The sequence below is a fragment of the Macaca thibetana genome, chromosome 14 (assembly GCF_024542745.1).
Source record: "Macaca thibetana thibetana isolate TM-01 chromosome 14, ASM2454274v1, whole genome shotgun sequence".
Taxonomy (NCBI): domain Eukaryota; kingdom Metazoa; phylum Chordata; class Mammalia; order Primates; family Cercopithecidae; genus Macaca; species Macaca thibetana.
Window position 1 is genome coordinate 63648732 of NC_065591.1, and position 16839 is coordinate 63665570.

At 47.9% G+C, this 16839-nt stretch overlaps 3 protein-coding genes across 8 annotated transcripts in view; 2 read left to right on the forward strand and 1 right to left on the reverse strand.

Annotated features, from left to right (window-relative positions):
- The window catches only part of LOC126935216 (folate receptor alpha), a 181199-nt gene that overhangs the window by 106398 nt on the left and 57962 nt on the right, over window positions 1-16839 (forward strand). The window lies entirely within an intron of this gene.
- The window catches only part of LAMTOR1 (late endosomal/lysosomal adaptor, MAPK and MTOR activator 1), a 282658-nt gene that overhangs the window by 59133 nt on the left and 206686 nt on the right, over window positions 1-16839 (reverse strand). The window lies entirely within an intron of this gene.
- On the forward strand, window positions 2081-11477 carry LOC126935217 (folate receptor gamma). Of its 4 annotated transcripts, XM_050756422.1 has the most exons (6): window positions 2284-2524; window positions 5703-5891; window positions 6089-6224; window positions 6330-6430; window positions 9691-9736; window positions 9905-11477. In XM_050756422.1, the coding sequence occupies exons 1-6, from the start codon at window positions 2357-2359 to the stop codon at window positions 9988-9990; spliced, it is 726 nt and encodes a 241-aa protein (XP_050612379.1). In that variant the 5' UTR covers window positions 2284-2356; the 3' UTR covers window positions 9991-11477. The 4 variants fall into 4 exon arrangements, with proteins under 4 accessions (XP_050612377.1, XP_050612378.1, XP_050612379.1 ...); XM_050756420.1 differs by lacking the exons at window positions 9691-9736; window positions 9905-11477 and adding an exon at window positions 2081-2172 and having other exon boundaries at window positions 2351-2524; window positions 6330-6625; XM_050756421.1 differs by lacking the exons at window positions 9691-9736; window positions 9905-11477 and adding an exon at window positions 2088-2172 and having other exon boundaries at window positions 2357-2524; window positions 6330-6625.

Below are 16839 nucleotides of genomic sequence, written 5' to 3' on the forward strand. Positions count from 1 at the left end.
AATGGCTGAAACTACAGGCTTGTATCACCACACCTGGCTAATTTTTGTATTTTTGTGTGCAGATGAGGTCTCCCTCTGTTGCCCAGGTGGTCTCGAACTCCTGGGATCAAGCGATCCATCCACCTTGGCCTCCCAAAACGCTGGGATTACAGGCATAAGGCACCACACCCAGCCAGCTAACTTTTTTTATATTGGCTAATGAAAGAGTTTTAAGTTGGGACCCTATGAAGCATAAAGAAATAACTTTAGTTATTGAGTATTACTGTACATCTAATATCAGATGTACAGTAATACTCAAGTGTGCAATTGTGGATAACTTGAGTTCATGAAGTTTTTGTTTTTTTGTCAAAAGAAGAATAAATTTATAGTGAAACTACCCAAAAAAGCAAAGTACAGAACAGTATGCTACCATTTGTGCACAGAAATGGGATACATGTGGTGTAAGTGCATCGAATTTACTGGACGTATGTCCAGGGACCAGAACCCTTGGTGGCTTCACGTTCATACTTTTGCAAGCACATGAATAGCATCCTTAACTTAAATGTACCATTGTACACATTCTAGTGTTATCAAAATTTACATAAATATTATCAAGTCAGAGAAGTCATTCTGTGTCTTAGTATTTTCACTTCATACTTGGTATATTTATGTATGTATGCACACATACCTATATATATTTAAATAAGATTTATAGTCACATGGTCCAAAAATCAAAACAATGTGGAAAGGTTTACAGACAAAAGTCTCATGCCTAATCCTGTTCTCTTCTGCCAGGTGACCAAGTTATTAATTTCTTTTCACACCGTGCCACAGAATTTTCACCTGCAAACACAGATATTCTTTTTTTTTTTAATGACAGAGTCATGTTCTGTTATCCAGGCTGGAGTGCGGTGGTGTGATCTTGGCTCACTGCAAACTCCTCCCAGGTTCAAGTGATTCTCCCATCTCAGCCTACTGAGTAGCTGGGATTAGAGGCATGTGACACCACACTCAGCTAATTTTTGTATTTTTAGTAGAGATGGGGTTTTACCATATTGACCAGGCTGATGTCGAACTCCTGACCTCAAATGATCCACCTGCTGCTTGCAGTGAGCAGAGATCACACCACTACACTCCAGCCTGGGCAACAGATCGAGACTCTGTCTCAAAAAAAAAAAAAAAAGATCCGCCTGCCTTGATCTCCCAAAGTGCTGGGATTACAGGCGTGAGCCACCACACCCAGTCAACACAGACATTCTTACTGCTTTTTTACACAGAATTTTTTTTTTTTTTTTGCATAGCATTTTTCTGCACCTTTCTTTTTCCACTTAACAATGCGCTTGGAGGTTTTTCCATATTTGTACATCAGGAGCTTCCTCTTTCTTTGTTACCACATTAAATTCCACGGGGTAGATGTACCATAATTTAACTGGGTCCTTATTGAAAGACAATTGAGCTGTCTCCTAGACAAAGCCTTGTGCACCTTCCCTAACAGAGGGTCTAACCAAGCAGGCAGGATGGGGTTATAAAGTAGGTGGGGAGGTGGGAGAGACTCCACCTTCCCAGGTGGGCTGAGAACAGAGGTAAGGCCCTGCAACAGGACGGAGGGAAAAGTGGGGATGAGAGATGGGAGGCGAGATAGCACCTCCATCTCCTGGGAGGCTGGGCTCTCTGCTGTCTTTGCCTCCACTGACCAACCACCGTCTGTTCTTGCTCAGCCCCCTCCTCCATTTGCCACTGACCTGTTGGCCTCCCCCAACCTCTGAGCCTGCTTCTGCCTGGGTAATTTCCCAAGACCCAGGAGGGGTGAGTGGTGAGGTGTGATTGCCCCCATCCCTTTGCCTCCCACAGCATCTGCTCTGGGACCATGAACAATAGCTGACAGCTCCATGGCCTTTGCTGTCCCCATCTCAGCTTCCCTGGGCATCTAAACCTCAGCTGCCCTGGGGTAAGAGGACGGGCTGAGGAAGCAGAAGCCTGAGGCTGTCTAGAGTCTCACTCTTGCATCAGCAGGCCACCACCTGTGTTTCCTCCTTGTGCAAATTTGAAAAGAATTGCATAAAACACTGGAGAAATCCAAGAGGGGAAGTCCATAAGGGCGGTGGTTCCCTAAGTGATCACAGAGCAAGCTGGTGCCAGAGCCTGGACCTAGAGTGCTGTTGGTGGGAAGCAGGAGGAGGGTCCTGCCTCCAGGTCAGGGAAGGGCTCCCTCTCACCTCTACAGGCAGCGCGTGTCTTGGCTCAGCTGCCCTGTGGTGGATGCGGGGTGGGGAGGGCAGAGATCTGGGCCTGGGAAGGGGACAGTACACACTCTCGTGGCTGCTACCCCTCCCTCAGGCCTTGTCCACCTCTGACTGTGGCTCTCTGGCAGGAATAGATGGACATGGCCTGGCAGATGATGCAGATGCTGCTTCTGGCTTTGGTGACTGCTTCGAGGAGTGCCCAGCCCAGGAGTTCGCGGGCCAGGACGGACCTGCTCAATGTCTGCATGAACGCCAAGCACCACAAGGCACAGCCCAGTCCCGAGGACGAACTGTATGGCCAGGTGAGGGCAGCCTGGTGGAGGACAGCATGCACACAGGTCAGAGGGTGACGGCATGAGCAATGGCAGGTCCAGTGTCCTCAGAACCCAGGGTGCCGCTGCCGACAAGGAAGGGGAGGGGCGGCCGGGGCCACCATGCCACAGGTGAGGCCACTGAGGCAGCTCGGGGAATATGAGCTCCAATTTGAACTTCAGGCTCAGGAGAGTGCCTATATTTTATTATTCTGGTCTCCTGGCCTGCTCCCTACAAGGGTTCACATTCCCAGAGGGCTGGGAATGTGCGCAGGGAGAGACTGTGGCAGGGACACAATCTGTGGGTTAAAGCGAAGAGAGGACAGTCTGAAAGCCCCATAACATCTGAGTCATTCCCAATATTCCATTTGCTTATTTTTAAATCGGGGTTAAAAAAAAAACACCCAAATACATAACATACATTTTCCATTTGAGCCATTTTTAACTGTATGGTTCAGTGGTATTAAGTATGCTTATGTGGTTGTGCAACTGTCACCACCATCCATCTCCTGACCTCTTTCATCCACCAAAACTGAAACGGAAACTCTGTGCCCACCACTTCATTTGCTTTTCAGAACATTCTAGAGCACATCCTCCTTGCCAGGAAATGGTGTGGATGTAGACCTTTGAGAGAGACAGATGACTATCATTCTCAAGGCCATGAGCTATATGAGAGTGATGATATTTGTTGAGCCCCTACTATAGCAATGGAGTTCTTCTCATTGTACTCAGTAACTCTTTTGGAGGCAGCAACCCTTGACCCTGACAGGCAAGACCCATGTCTGCCAAACCCCAAGACCCATGATGTGCAAGGGTCTTGCAGGAAGACCAGGAATTGGGACATCCAAGGAAAAGCAAGTGTGAAGTCAGGCCGGCAGGAAAGCATGTTCTGTGTCAGCCCGCACTGGGCGTGGGCCAGGGTGTGGGAGATGGGTAGATCTGGCTCGACTCCCATGGATTTCTTTACTGTTTCTCCTGGGTGCTCAGACCTGTCACGCCTCTGCCATCACTTGACCCTAGGTGCGAGGGTTCATCCCAGAAAATTTAAGCAATTGATTCATGATTTCTCAGGTTTTCTGAGTCCTGACCTAGAGTGATTTCCAAAGAGAAACCTCCACCATTTCTGCTTATCTTACCTGCCTTGTATTTACCTTTCTAGGATTGCCTTTTCCACATTTAGTCAAATCTAGGTTCAGACCCACATGCAGGCTACAGCTCCTCCATTCTGCACCACTCTCTGGATCTATCTAGAGTCTCCCCACCTGGACCTCCAGACCCTGGGAGAGCCAGACCAGCCCCTTGACCTCCACCCACCACACAACCTGGGCCAGGTTCTTCTCCTCCCTGTCCTCAGTTAAAAAAAAATTTTTTTTTTTTTTTGAGATGGAGTTTCACTGTTGTTGCCCAGGCTGGAGTGCAAGGGCATGATCTTGGCTCACTGCAACCTCCGCCTCCTGGGTTCAAGTGATTCTCCTGCCTCTGCCTCCTGAGTAGCTGAGATTACAGGCGACTGCTACTGTGCCCAGCTAATTTTTTGGGTATTTTTAGTAGAGACAGGGCTTCTCTATGTTGGTCAGGCTGGTCTCGAACTCCTAACCTCAGGTGATCTGCCCGCCTCCTTAAATCTTAACTTCACTATTTACCCTGGGTGTAGCTTACTTAAACTCTGTAAAAATGGGGCCGGGCGCGGTGGCTCAAGCCTGTAATCCCAGCACTTTGGGAGGCCGAGGCGGGCGGATCACAAGGTCAGGAGATCGAGACCATCCTGGCTAACACGGTGAAACCCCGTCTCTACTAAAAAAATACAAAAAACTAGCCGGGTGTGGTGGCAGGCGCCTGTAGTCCCAGCTCCTCGGGAGGCTGAGGCAGGAGAATGGCATGAACCCGGGGGGCGGAGCTTGCAGTGAGCTGAGATCACGCCACTGCACTCCAGCCTGGGGCACAGAGCAAGACTCTGTCTCAAAAACAAAACAAGACAAAACAAAACAAAAAAAATGGGGGTAAGGATTCATACTGGGTCGTTGAGAGAATAAAGCACAAAAGCCTTGGGGACTTTGCACCTACGGTGTTCTATGCCTGAGTGTTCTTTGTCTCCCTTCTATATACAGCCCACCCACCCACTAAAACCATACCCTCCCTGAGGGTAGAGATGTTACTGGTTTTCTTCACTGTGGTATTCCTAGGACCTAGTACAGTGCCTGATGTATAATAAGCACTCAGTTAATATTGGCTGGATGCAAAATGAATAATATAAATAAGCTGAATAACATGAAATAGACCGGACGTGGTGGCTCATGCCTGTAATCCCAGCACTTTGGGAGGCCAAGGTGGGTGGATCACCTGAGGTCATGAGTTCGAGACCAACCTGGCAAACATGGTGAAACCCCGTCTCTACTAAAAATACAAAATTAGCTGGGCATGGTGATGCGTGCCTGTAATCCCAGCTACTTGGGAGGCTGAGGCAGGAGAATTGCTTGAACCCGGGAAGTGGAAGTTGCAGTGAGCCAAGATCATGCCACTGCACTCCAGCCTGGGCAACAAGAGCGAAACTCTGTCTCAAAAACAAGTTAGTTTAATAACATGAAATAACTTTTTAAACCGTTAAGAGCTGTACTACTAGTAATTACTCTTCCAGACAGTGGCTCCACCTCATCTCCTATATCCCCTGTATTACCTTCTCTTAAAAGCCAAAATTAAGTAAGCATGGTGGCTCACGCCTATAATCTTAGTATTTTTGGAAGCTGACATGAGCCAAGGAGTTTGACACCAGCCTAGGCAACATAGTGACACCCCACCTCTACAAAAATATTTTATATTAGCCAGGCATAGTGGCATGTGCCTGAATCCCAGCTCCTCGGGAGGCTGAGGTGGGAGGATTATTTGAGCCCAGGATGTTGAGGCTGCAGTGAGCTATGATCACACCACTGCACTCCAGCCTGGTCAACAGAGCAAGATCCTGTCTCGAATAAATAAATAAATGAATAAATAGAAGGAAAAGCACCAATACTGTAACTGCCTCTGTCCCCAGGTGGGGGCTCCTCAAGGGCCCTCTTCAAGGGCCCTCCCCAGGAAGTGTTTCTCTGGATGACCTACCTGGGGCAGAGGAGCCAGAATATGGAGGAGATGGCTGTGGTGGGGAGAGATTTAGTCCTGTGTCTTCCTCACCCAGTGCAGTCCCTGGAAGAAGAATGCCTGCTGCACGGCCAACACCAGCCAGGAGCTGCACAAGGACACCTCCCGCCTGTACAACTTTAACTGGGACCACTGTGGTAAGATGGAGCCCGCCTGCAAGCGCCACTTTATCCAGGATGCCTGTCTCTATGAGTGCTCACCCAACCTGGGGCCCTGGATCTGGCAGGTATGTGTGCCATTCCCATAAACATGAGCCTCAGCAAAGAGCAGAGCCTGCCAGCCACTTGCAGGGAGGGCTTGGTCCAGGAATTCAGGTCTGAGGGTGGTGGATGCTCTGCCCCCTCCCACAGCTCTGGTCCCCTTCGAGGATAAAGCTGCTGAGATATGTGGCTGACAGGAGCGTTCCGTCTCCTCCCCACTCAGGTCAACCAGAGCTGGCGCAAAGAGCGCATCCTGAATGTGCCCCTGTGCAAAGAGGACTGTGAGCGATGGTGGGAGGACTGTCGCACCTCCTACACCTGCAAAAGCAACTGGCACAAAGGCTGGAATTGGACCTCAGGTGAGGGCCGGGAGGAGACGAGATGAGGAGTGGGAGTGGGGCTTTAGGGTTGGGAGGGGTGCAGTCTGGCCCAGAAGCTCAGGGTCTTATGTTCTCCTCCCTCAGGGATTAATGAGTGTCCGGCCCGGGCCCTCTGCCGCACCTTTGAGTCCTACTTCCCCACTCCAGCCGCCCTTTGTGAAGGCCTCTGGAGCCACTCCTTCAAGGTCAGTAACTACAGTGGAGGGAGCGGCCGCTGCATCCAGATGTGGTTTGACTCAGCCCAGGGCAACGCCAATGAGGAGGTGGCCAAGTTCTATGCTGCGACCATGAATGCTGGGGCCCCGTCCCATGGGATTATTGGTTCTTGATCCAAGAAGGGTCCTCTGGGGTTCTTCCGACAACCTATTCTACTAGACAAATCCACATGTGTCTTGTGTCTTGTAATCTGGGGACGAGTGGGTTGGAGGGACACATTGCTTCATCTTTTCCATTGACAGGCCCCGAATCAGGCTGGAACTAGCCTGATGTTCACTGGGAAGCAGGGTGTGGAGGTTGAGCTAGAATCCAGGTATCTGATCCCTTAGTTTGGGTCTCTTATCCCTGCACTGGCTTCCCCCTCACGCCAAGCTCATCCCACCAGCACTACACATGGAGAAAGACACAGATAGAGGGAAGAAGGTCAGAGTTAGCTGATGAGTTATTGGGATTCAAGTTGGGAAGAGAGTTTCTTTTCCCTTCACTCACTAGATACAGGCTGGATGGAGATATTGGTGGGGAGGAGGATCTCAGTGATGAACATTTACCTTGTTTCTATCTATTTATTTCTTTAGTTATTTGAGACAGGAATCTTGCTGTGTTGCCTAGGCTGGTCTTGAACTCCTGGGCCCAGACAATACTCCCTCCTTGGCGTTCCAGAGTGCTGGGATTATAGGCATGAGTCACTGTGCCTGACCTGCTTTTTTAAAAAACAATGACAACTAATGTTGCAATTAACAATCTTTTACTTAGTGGAACGTTACATTTAAATTCCAGAAAAGGGCCGGGCGCGGTGGCTCAAGCCTGTAATCCCAGCACTTTGGGAGGCCGAGACGGGCGGATCACGAGGTCAGGAGATCGAGACCATCCTGGCTAACACGGTGAAACCCCGTCTCTACTAAAAAATACAAAAAACTAGCCGGGCGCGGTGGTGGGCGCCTGTAGTCCCAGCTACTCGGGAGGCTGAGGCAGGAGAATGGCGTGAACCCGGGAGGCGGAGCTTGCAGTGAGCTGAGATCTGGCCACTGCACTCCAGCCTGGGCGGCAGAGCGAGACTCCATCTCAAAAAAAAAAAAAAAAAAAAAAAAAAAAAAAAAAAAAAATTCCAGAAAAGATTATTGGGTCAAGAGTACATATAATTTTGAGAGTTACAACTTTATGGAGGTTGTATCAATGTGGCTCCCCCACCAGCAAAGTATGAGAGTGCCTCTTTCTCCACTGGGTGTGATGGCTCATGCCTGTGATCTCAGCACTTTGAGATGCTGAGGCAGGAGAATCTCTTGAACCCAGGAGTTCAAGATCAGCCTGGGCAACATGGTGAAACCCCATCTCCACAAAAAACTAAAAAAATCAGCTGGGCATGGTGGTGTGCACCTGTAGTCCCAACTACTAGGGAGGCTGAGGTGAGAGAATCGCTTGAGCCCCAGCAGGTTGAGGTTACAGTAAGCTATGATCATGCCACTGCACTCCAGCCCAGGTGACAGGGCAAGAACCTGTTTCAAAAAAAAAAAAGAGAGAGAGAGACTGCCTGTTTCTCCACAACCCTGTCAACCCACTATGCCATCAAACTTTGATTTTCTACTCATCTTACAGGTGGGGAAAGGGCAGCTCAGTGCAATTTTCATCTGCCATTGTTCTGAGATCTTTCCATGTTGACCTACTGAGATGTTAAATTACTGGGTAATAATCCATTCTGTGTATACATCACACTGAATTCAGTCTCCTACTGACGGGCATTGGAAGGAATGGGGTTCTTTTATGATCTTGACATTGCTGAAAGCCACAAGCCAGTTATTTGGTAGAATACTCCTCCATTTGGGTTTGTCTGTTTCCTCATGATTCATTGAGGTTATGCATTTTGGGCACGAATACCCTACATGGTTGTCCCGTGCATCATAACGGGAGGCACGTGGTGAAGGGTTTGCCTATTCCTGGTGACGTTAACTTTGATCTTTTGGTTGAGATCGTGTCTGCCACATTTCTCCACTACACTTTCCCCTTTGTAACTAGTAAACATGTTGTAGGGAGAGACTGGAGAACTAGAGATACTCTATTCATCAGCACACTTCCACTGACATGTTCTAGTACCTGATGGACCTTTTTTTAAAAAGGGAAAACAAAAGCTAAACATGTCTTACTATGTTACAGCTCTTTCACCAACCCTTCAATACTTTTCAGTGGTATCAACTGTAAAAACCAAACTTCTTCAAAGTAGCACAGAAGACTGTGCCCCTCCTCTGAGCCCTCAAGCCAAATCTCTCCCACACCACCCCCACAAATGAGCTTCAGTCACACTTCTCATGTTGGGGGTCTTTGCTCCAGCAACTCTTTCTCTGCATGCCTGAAACGTTCTTTAATCCTCTGCAGTCTAGCACTTTGTGGCCACTTAGATCACAACCTACAATTCCCCCCAAAAATGACTTCTTACCACTCAACCTAACAAAGCCACTCAGCTGATTTCTCATCACATTATTCTGTGTCCTTGTGCAGATTTTTGTCTACTGTGTTTGTTGTCTGCCTTTTCCCTAACAAAACATACTCTCCTGAAAGCAGGGTTTTGTCTATGTCATTTTAAGCTACATCCCCAGGGTCTGGGTCAGTGCCTGGCACCGAGAATGTGCTCAGTAAGTTAAGGAATCGCTGCATCCATTCTGTCAGTCAACAAGTCCTTCTGAGCATCCTGTCCACTGGCCCATGCTGGTCTCAGCTGACAGGAAGGGAACTGAGTTCCTTACAAGGTCTGGCGGGGACAGACAGTTCTGAGAACCAGTGACTCTTAGAACAAGGAGATGAGGCTTTCACAGAGGGAAGCACAGAGTGTGGTGTTGTTCTGCTGAAGCCCAAAGAGGTCAGGGAAGGCTTCCAAAGGAATAATGTTTGCCAAGCACAAAACAGCACGGGGAATGGCATTCCATGGACAGGTCTCGGCAAGTGCAAAGGCTTAGAGGTAATAGAAGTGCAAGCAGAATTCCAGGGTGGCTGAGATAGGAGTTATGAGGGGAGTGGGCAGCAGTTAAGGCCAAAGAAGAAACACTGGATCTGCATTCCTTAGGACGGTGCCCTGTGGGCCCCTCAGAAAGCTTCTCACCTGCAACTGCTAGGTGCAAGAAGTCAGGCTTAGAATCAGACTGAGATCAGTAGTTCCTGCAGCTGGGAAGATGAGTGATGTGAGATTGCATGTGTGATAGGCTGGCACTCAGGGAAGAACTCAGGGTTCTCTCCTCCCCAGTCTGAGGCCCCTCTCCTGCTTCCTGAAGCCCAGAGTCTCCACCTCGGTGAGTCAAACACCTTCCTGTTATCTGCCTGGTCCTAGGGCAATCTTTGGGTTGGGGTTAGAAGGAATGCCAATGGTTAACCTTGTGGTATTAAGCGTCCAGCTCAGGCAGATACTGTCTGGACTGGTCCAAGCTGACTGCCTGACTGCCCCTCCCTGCTGGTCCTAGCACCCAGACTCCAGATAGGAACACCACCTCCTTCAGAGCAGGGCTCTGAGACTCCACAAGTGGTGAGGACTTACCAGAGGAACTGAACTTGATCTCCAACGCAACCTTCCACTTGCTGGTATTATTCTGAAGCCCTCATGGCCCGGGGGCCTGGCTCAGGGGGCAGGTCTCACTTCTGCAGTGGAGGGGGCATAAAGTTCAGTTCATGATCAGCCCCCAGGCCAGGGGCAGAGGATGAGAGGGCAGGAGCTCCATCTAGAGGAGCTCCCATGTTCAGGTGTTCCTAGACACCTGCCTGCCCTTCTCCAATCAGCACTGGGGTATAAAGAAGGAAAGAGGCCTGAGGGTTCCAGAGGCCTCTACCTGCTGGGGTCTTCAGAGGACTCAACCCTCTGGGAAATACAAATACAATCCTCAGCCCTCCAAACAACTGAATGGACACCTCTTGGCCAAAGAGACCCCGGAGAAACTTTAAAATCTAAGTTTCCTGGCCATGATGATAAGTCACTCATACCTCAGTACACCTGCTTCCTCATGAACCGTTACCAGGCTTCTTTCCCAAGACCTAAATAGAAACCAGCCTTGGAAAACCAAGAACAGGAGACTCCTTCACTGATTTCAACTTCAACCAACTGCCAGACTCCTTTCCCTTTCCCGATTTTGACATGACAGCTGATCAACTTACAAAACATTCCTTGCTGATCAATGACTCTCCACCATGGACCAGTTCTGGCTGGTTTACAGAGGCAGCACACAAAGTTCTTTGGGTCCTGTGTTTCACCTTTTGACATATAGAGCCTAATTCGACCACATTTTAATGTCTCCACCCCGAAGAGAATATGGGACATATTTAACATGTTTTTTGGTACACATGTGTGCAACTCTCATGAATATTCAGAAATCATCTTAAAACTTATTAAATATGTATGTTTAGCCAACTCATTTAGTGTAAAACCCCTGTCCTACCCTCACTTCAATTCCTAGCTTGTAGGTTGCAACCCGACAAAAGAAATAAAGCTCTCCCTTCCAAATGTACAGATCTTGTGATTGTAAGCCAACATAACTGAAGACAAGAGTAGGATCCATGGAGCAGCTCAGGTTCCCCCCAGCGTGAGTGAATGCACTGGTGCCAGGCAGAGCCATTGACAGCTCAGTTGTTTCCCTGTCAGCTTTTGGAGGAAGGTGGGTAAGCTCTCCCCGATCTAAGATCTCCCACTTTTGAATTGAGATCTCGAGGACTTCATTTTTTCACCCTGATTCCCTCCATCCAGACCCTGCAAAGGCCATCTTTTTTGGCCCCAGGTTTCTAGTTGGGGAGGTTGGGGGCAGTTCAGCCTGACTCATCTGGCCTATCAGGTTTGGTGAGGATGCTTGCCCTCTAGTGGCACACGAAGGAATGTCTTATGCTCTTCTGGGGAACCTAGATTCTAAGGAGACAGTCCCAGACCAGCTGCCATCAGGAACCTACATGTTTCAGAATTATAAGAAAAAGTCTTGTGGATATTTTGGATCCTGGAAAAAAGCTAATTTAGAACAATATAAAGATTTATAGGCCAAAATGGAGAACTTTTGACAGAACATTTGACACGCCTAAATTAGTTTATTTGCATGCACAGTAGGGTTCAGGACCTCTCAGAAGCAATGGGAGGCCTTTTTTTTTTTTTTTTTTTTTTTTTGAGACAGAGTCTCACTCTGTCATGGGGAGTGGAGTGGAGTGGCACGATCACGGCTCACTGCAGCCTCGACCTCCCGGGCTCAACCATCCTCCCACCTCTGCCTCTCAAGTAACTGGGACTACAGACATGCACCACCACACCCTGCTAATTTCTTTATTTTCATTTTTAAATTTTTTATAGAGATGGGGTTCACCATGTTCCCCAAGCTGGTCTCAAATTCCTGGAGTCAAGGAATCCTCCCATGGGAGACCATTTTTAAGTGGTATTATGAGAGCTCTAAACACAGTCAGGCGTCTCAGATAACCTCCTTAAATGAGACTAATTCAAAACTGAAGGGGTCTAATTCAAAACCTGACCAGCATATTCAAACCTATCTGCCACTATTGGACATGTAGCTGGAGACACTGCACAAAGAATTACAGCCCAACAAATTGAATTACCTGGCTCAAGTATTTAATTGCTTCAGATTTTCTTTTAGTCAAACAAAGAAAAGTCTGTGCAGTGGCTCATAACACCTATTGCACTTACATTGACACTTCAGGTGAAGTAGAAACTCATATAGGGCTGGGCACAGTGGCTTATACCTGTAATCCCAGCACTCTGGGAGGCTGGGGCCAGAGGATCACTTGAGCTCAGGCCCACCTGAGCAACAAGGTGAAACCCTGTCTCTACAAAAACTACAAAAATTAACGAGGCATGGTGGCACATGCCTGTAATCCCAGCTATTTGGGAGGCGAAGGCAAGAGGATCACTTGGGCCTGGGAGGCATAAATTGTAGTTAGCCTAGATTACGCAATTGCATTCCAAACTGATAGAGCAAGACTCTGTCTCAAAAACAAAACAAAACAAAGCAAAACAAAAACAAAAAGAACAGAAACTCATATAGAAAGAATTTCCAAACAAGCTAAATGATTACAAGAAATAAAACTACTGATCCTGGCCAGGCGCTGTGGCTCAAGCCTGTAATCCCAGCACTTTGGGAGGCCGAGGCGGGCGGATCACAAGGTCAGGAGATCGAGACCATCCTGGCTAACACTGTGAAACCCCGTCTCTACTAAAAATGCAAAAAAATTAGCCGGGCGCGGTGGCGGGCGCCTGTAGTCCCAGCTACTCAGGAGGCTGAGGCAGGAGAATGGCGTGAACCCAGGAGGCGGAGCTTGCAGTGAGCCGAGATCGCGCCACTGCACTCCAGCCTGGGCAACAGCGTGAGACTCCGTCTCAAAAAAAAAAAAAAAAAAAAAAAAAAAAAACTACTGATATCTGTTTAGTTGGCTTTCTACCAAACAGAAATTCCTTTCAAGATGCTGTTGAAAGCTGGGCGTGGCAGCTCACGCCTGTAATCTCAACACTCTGGGAGGCCGAAGCGGGTGGGTCACCTGAAGTCAGAAGTTTGTGACCAGCCTGGCCAACATGGTGAAACCCCATCTCTACTGAAAAATACAAAAAATTAGCTGGGTGTGGTGGCGGGCGCCTGTAATCCCAGCTACCTGGGAGGCTGAGGCAGGAGAACCCACTAGGCAGAGATTGCAGTGAACCGAGATCATGCCACTGCACTCCAGCCTGGGTGACAGAGTGAGACTCCATCTCACAAAAAAAAAAAAAAAAAGATGCTATTGAAGTCTTTGTTATAATTATAGTCTCCATCAAACTTTTCTTCGTAACATTTAAATTACTCGTAATATAGGACAGGCGTGGGAGCTCAAGCCTGTAATCCCAGCACTTTTGGAGGCCCATGGGGGTAGATCACTTGAGATCAGGAGTTCAAGACCAGCCTGGCCAACATGGCAAAGCCCTGTCTCTACTAAAAATACAAAAATTAGCCAGGAGGCGGAGGTTGCAGTTAGCCGAGATCATGCCACTGCACTCCAGCCTGGGCAACAGAGGGATACTCTGTCTAAAAAATAAATATAAATAAATAAATAACTTTATAATATGTATAACCAATTGCTGTAAGTCTGCTGCTAAACCAGAATTATGCTGGCTTAATCCATGTAACTTACAGACAAGTTAAATTAATAGCCCTACCTTTTGGCCCTTATGTTGCTTGATAGACCTTAGGGGTTGATGAGTACCTGCCCACCTCTATTTCTGTCTGGGCAAGATGTTCAATTGGCTATAAGTCTCTTGGCCACAAGGGTCCCACGAAGGGACTGGATGGACCTGGAGCAGGTAGCCCCACCGTCCTGGCAATGACATGGTACAAACAATTTGGCCATTGATGCTGACTATGGCAGATCTTGGCTAAAAGGAAGAAATGTGGAATAAAAAGAAAATCCAAAGACCCCTGAACTGACTGAACAAACCCCTCCTGGCCAAGGACAACCCAGAAAAACTTTAAAATCTAAGTTTCCTGGCTATGATAAGACAGGAGGCTGGTCACACCTCAGTATACCCTCTTCCTTACTGTTACCAGGCTTTTTTCCTAAGAGTTAAGCGGAATCCTGTCCTGGAAAACAGAGTATGGAAGACTCCTCTGCTGACTTCAGCTTCAACTGCCTGATGCCATAGCCAGACTTCACTCTCTTTTCATGATTTGACATGACAGCTGACCAGCTCACAAAGTTATCCTTCCTGGTCAGTTCCTGTAACCATGGGCTGGTTCTGGCCGATTTACAGAGGCTGCACACAAAGTGCTTTTGTGTCCTGTATTTCACCTTTTGATGTGTACAGCCTAAGTCTGCATTTTAATGTTAAGTCTCAGCTGGGTAGGGTGGCTCAATGCCTGCAATTCTAGCACTTTGGGGGGCCAAGGCAAGAGGATTGCTTGAGCCTAGGAGTTCAAGACCAGCCTGGGCAACATAGTGAGACCTTGTCTCTATTTTTTTAATTTGCCATTTTCTCTTTTTTTTTTTTCTGAGACAGAGTATTGCTCTGTCGCCCTGGCTGGAGTGAGATGGCGTGATCTCAGCTCACTGCAAGCTCTGCCTCCCGGGTTCACGCCATTCTCTTGCCTCAGCCTGCCGGGTAGCTGGGACTACAGGCTCCTGCCACCACGTCTGGCTAATTTTTTGTATTTTTAGTGGAGACGGGGTTTCACCGTGTTAGCCAGGATGGTCTCGATCTCCTGACCTCGTGATCCGCCTGCCTTGGCCTCCCAAAGTGCTGGGATTACAGGCGCGAGCCACCACAAGAGGCCATCATTTCTTAACTGCATTACTGACTTAACTGCATTACTGACTTTAGGGTGGAGCCCTTGGGGTAACAAGGTCAGGAAAGCATGCAGTTTCTACAGCCTAAGAAGCAGGCAAACTGGAAGGCAAGACAGATCCCCCAAAATAAGGGTCCCATTTTATACCAGATCCTGGATCAACTCCCCCCGCCCCGCCAAAAAGGGGAAATCAGCCCATCTTTCCTGGAAGTCTTCTCTCTCAGTGGGAGATAAGAGGGTATTTCCATACCTTTGAAGTGGCCAAGAGCATGCTTCTCTAATCTAAATGTGCAAAGAGGGCCGGGCGCGGTGGCTCAAGCCTGTAATCCCAGCACTTTGGGAGGCCGAGACGGGCGGATCACGAGGTCAGGAGATCGAGACCATCCTGGCTAATGCGGTGAAACCCCGTCTCTACTAAAAAAAAAATACAAAAAACTAGCCGGGCGAGGTGGCGGGCGCCTGTAGTCCCAGCTACTCGGGAGGCTGAGGCAGGAGAATGGCGCAAACCCGTGAGGCGGAGCTTGCAGTGAGCTGAGATCTGGCCACTGCACTCCAGCCTGGGCGACAGAGCGAGACTCCGTCTCAAAAAAAATAAATAAATAAAAAATAAATAAATAAATAAATAAATAAATAAATAAATAAATGTGCAAAGAGCTAAGTATTCACCCATAATTTCCATTGGCCATTCCTTAAAGTATATTTCCTACCTAGTTATTACACACCAAAGCTCTCTCATAATACGATGTAGTTTCTGATACCACCAAAAGTCAAAAACATCGGATACTGCAATGCAAAACAGAACAGAGCCTTACATTGTGAGAGGAATTCGTCAACTTTCAATTCCTGGGGTTCCAAGAGGAAAACAGGGTGTTTTTTTTTTTTTTTCCAAAATGATGTCTCTGGCACCTCCTGTTTTTCCTGTGGAGTCCCACGCTGTTAGAGTTTGAATATCCTATTTTAATTAAGCTGACTCTTTTAACCACAGCGCTCTTAAAAATAAAAATCCTTTAATATCTCTTATTACCCGACTTCAGCCATGCCAAACTACCAATATTTCTGGCTTCTGAACTTTACCAAAGACAAACTCCCAGGTACTCGGAGAAAAAAAATTCACGACAGTTTGTGGAGGGAAAGAAAAATCAACAGATGTTTGACAGGTATCAAACTAGAAAGGACTCATTCCCTAAGTTGGGAATTGAACCCTGAGCCTGGGCTGCCATTGTGAAAAGACAAAGTCTTTGCTACTGAGCTACAGCTCTGGGCAGTCTCCATTGCTCTTCCCAGAAGGAGACAGAGTCGCCAACTTTGAGCTTGCAAAGGCTTTTATCTAATCAAGATAATTTTTAGGACTAACAATGGCGTGGACTCCAAACTCCTGTCTGCTGGATGGTAGAAACCAAGAGAAAGTATCGCCACATGGTTACAAGGTGAAGCTCCCAAGGACATAAAACAAGACGAAAGACAAATTTCATCAAGCTTTTCAGGGACCTTCAGCAAAGTTTATAACTGATCAGTTTACTCGGCCATTTTGAACAGCGGGCTTACAGGTGTTGTAGTGAGAGACAGGACTAGCTCGATTTCCTAGGCCTACTAAGAATCCCTAAGCCTAGCTGGGAAGGTGACCACATCCACCTTTAAACATGGGGCTTGCAATTTAGCTTACACCCAACCAATCAGGTAGTAAAGAGAGCTCACTAAAATGTTAATTAGGCAAAAACAGGAGAGAGCACAGTGGGAGGGACAATAATCAGGATATAAAACCAGGTATTTGAGCTGGCAACGGCTACCCTCTTTGGGTCCCCTCCCTTTGTATGGGAGCTCTGTTTTCACTCTATTAAATCTTGCAACTGCACACTCTTCTGGTACATGTTTGTTACGGCTTGAGCTGAACTTTCACTTGCCGGCCATCACTGCTGTTTGCCGCCGTCGCAGACCCACTGCTGACTTCCACCCCTCCAGATCTGGCAGGGTGTGCACTGTGCTCCTGATCCAGTGAGGCACCCATTGCCACTCTGGATTGGGCTAAAGGCTTGCCATTGTTCCTACATAGTTAAGTGCCTGGGTTCGTCCTGATCGAGCTGAACACTAGTTGCTGGGTTCCACGGTTCTCT

Bases quoted from the DNA above. Each gene is read 5' to 3' on its own strand.
- LOC126935217 (XM_050756420.1), top strand. From the start codon at position 2,357: ATGGACATGGCCTGGCAGATGATGCAGATGCTGCTTCTGGCTTTGGTG. The intron at 2,525-5,702 runs GTGAGGGCAGCC...TTCCTCACCCAG, and splicing joins AGGACGAACTGTATGGCCAG to TGCAGTCCCTGGAAGAAGAA. The intron at 5,892-6,088 runs GTATGTGTGCCA...CTCCCCACTCAG, and splicing joins TGGGGCCCTGGATCTGGCAG to GTCAACCAGAGCTGGCGCAA.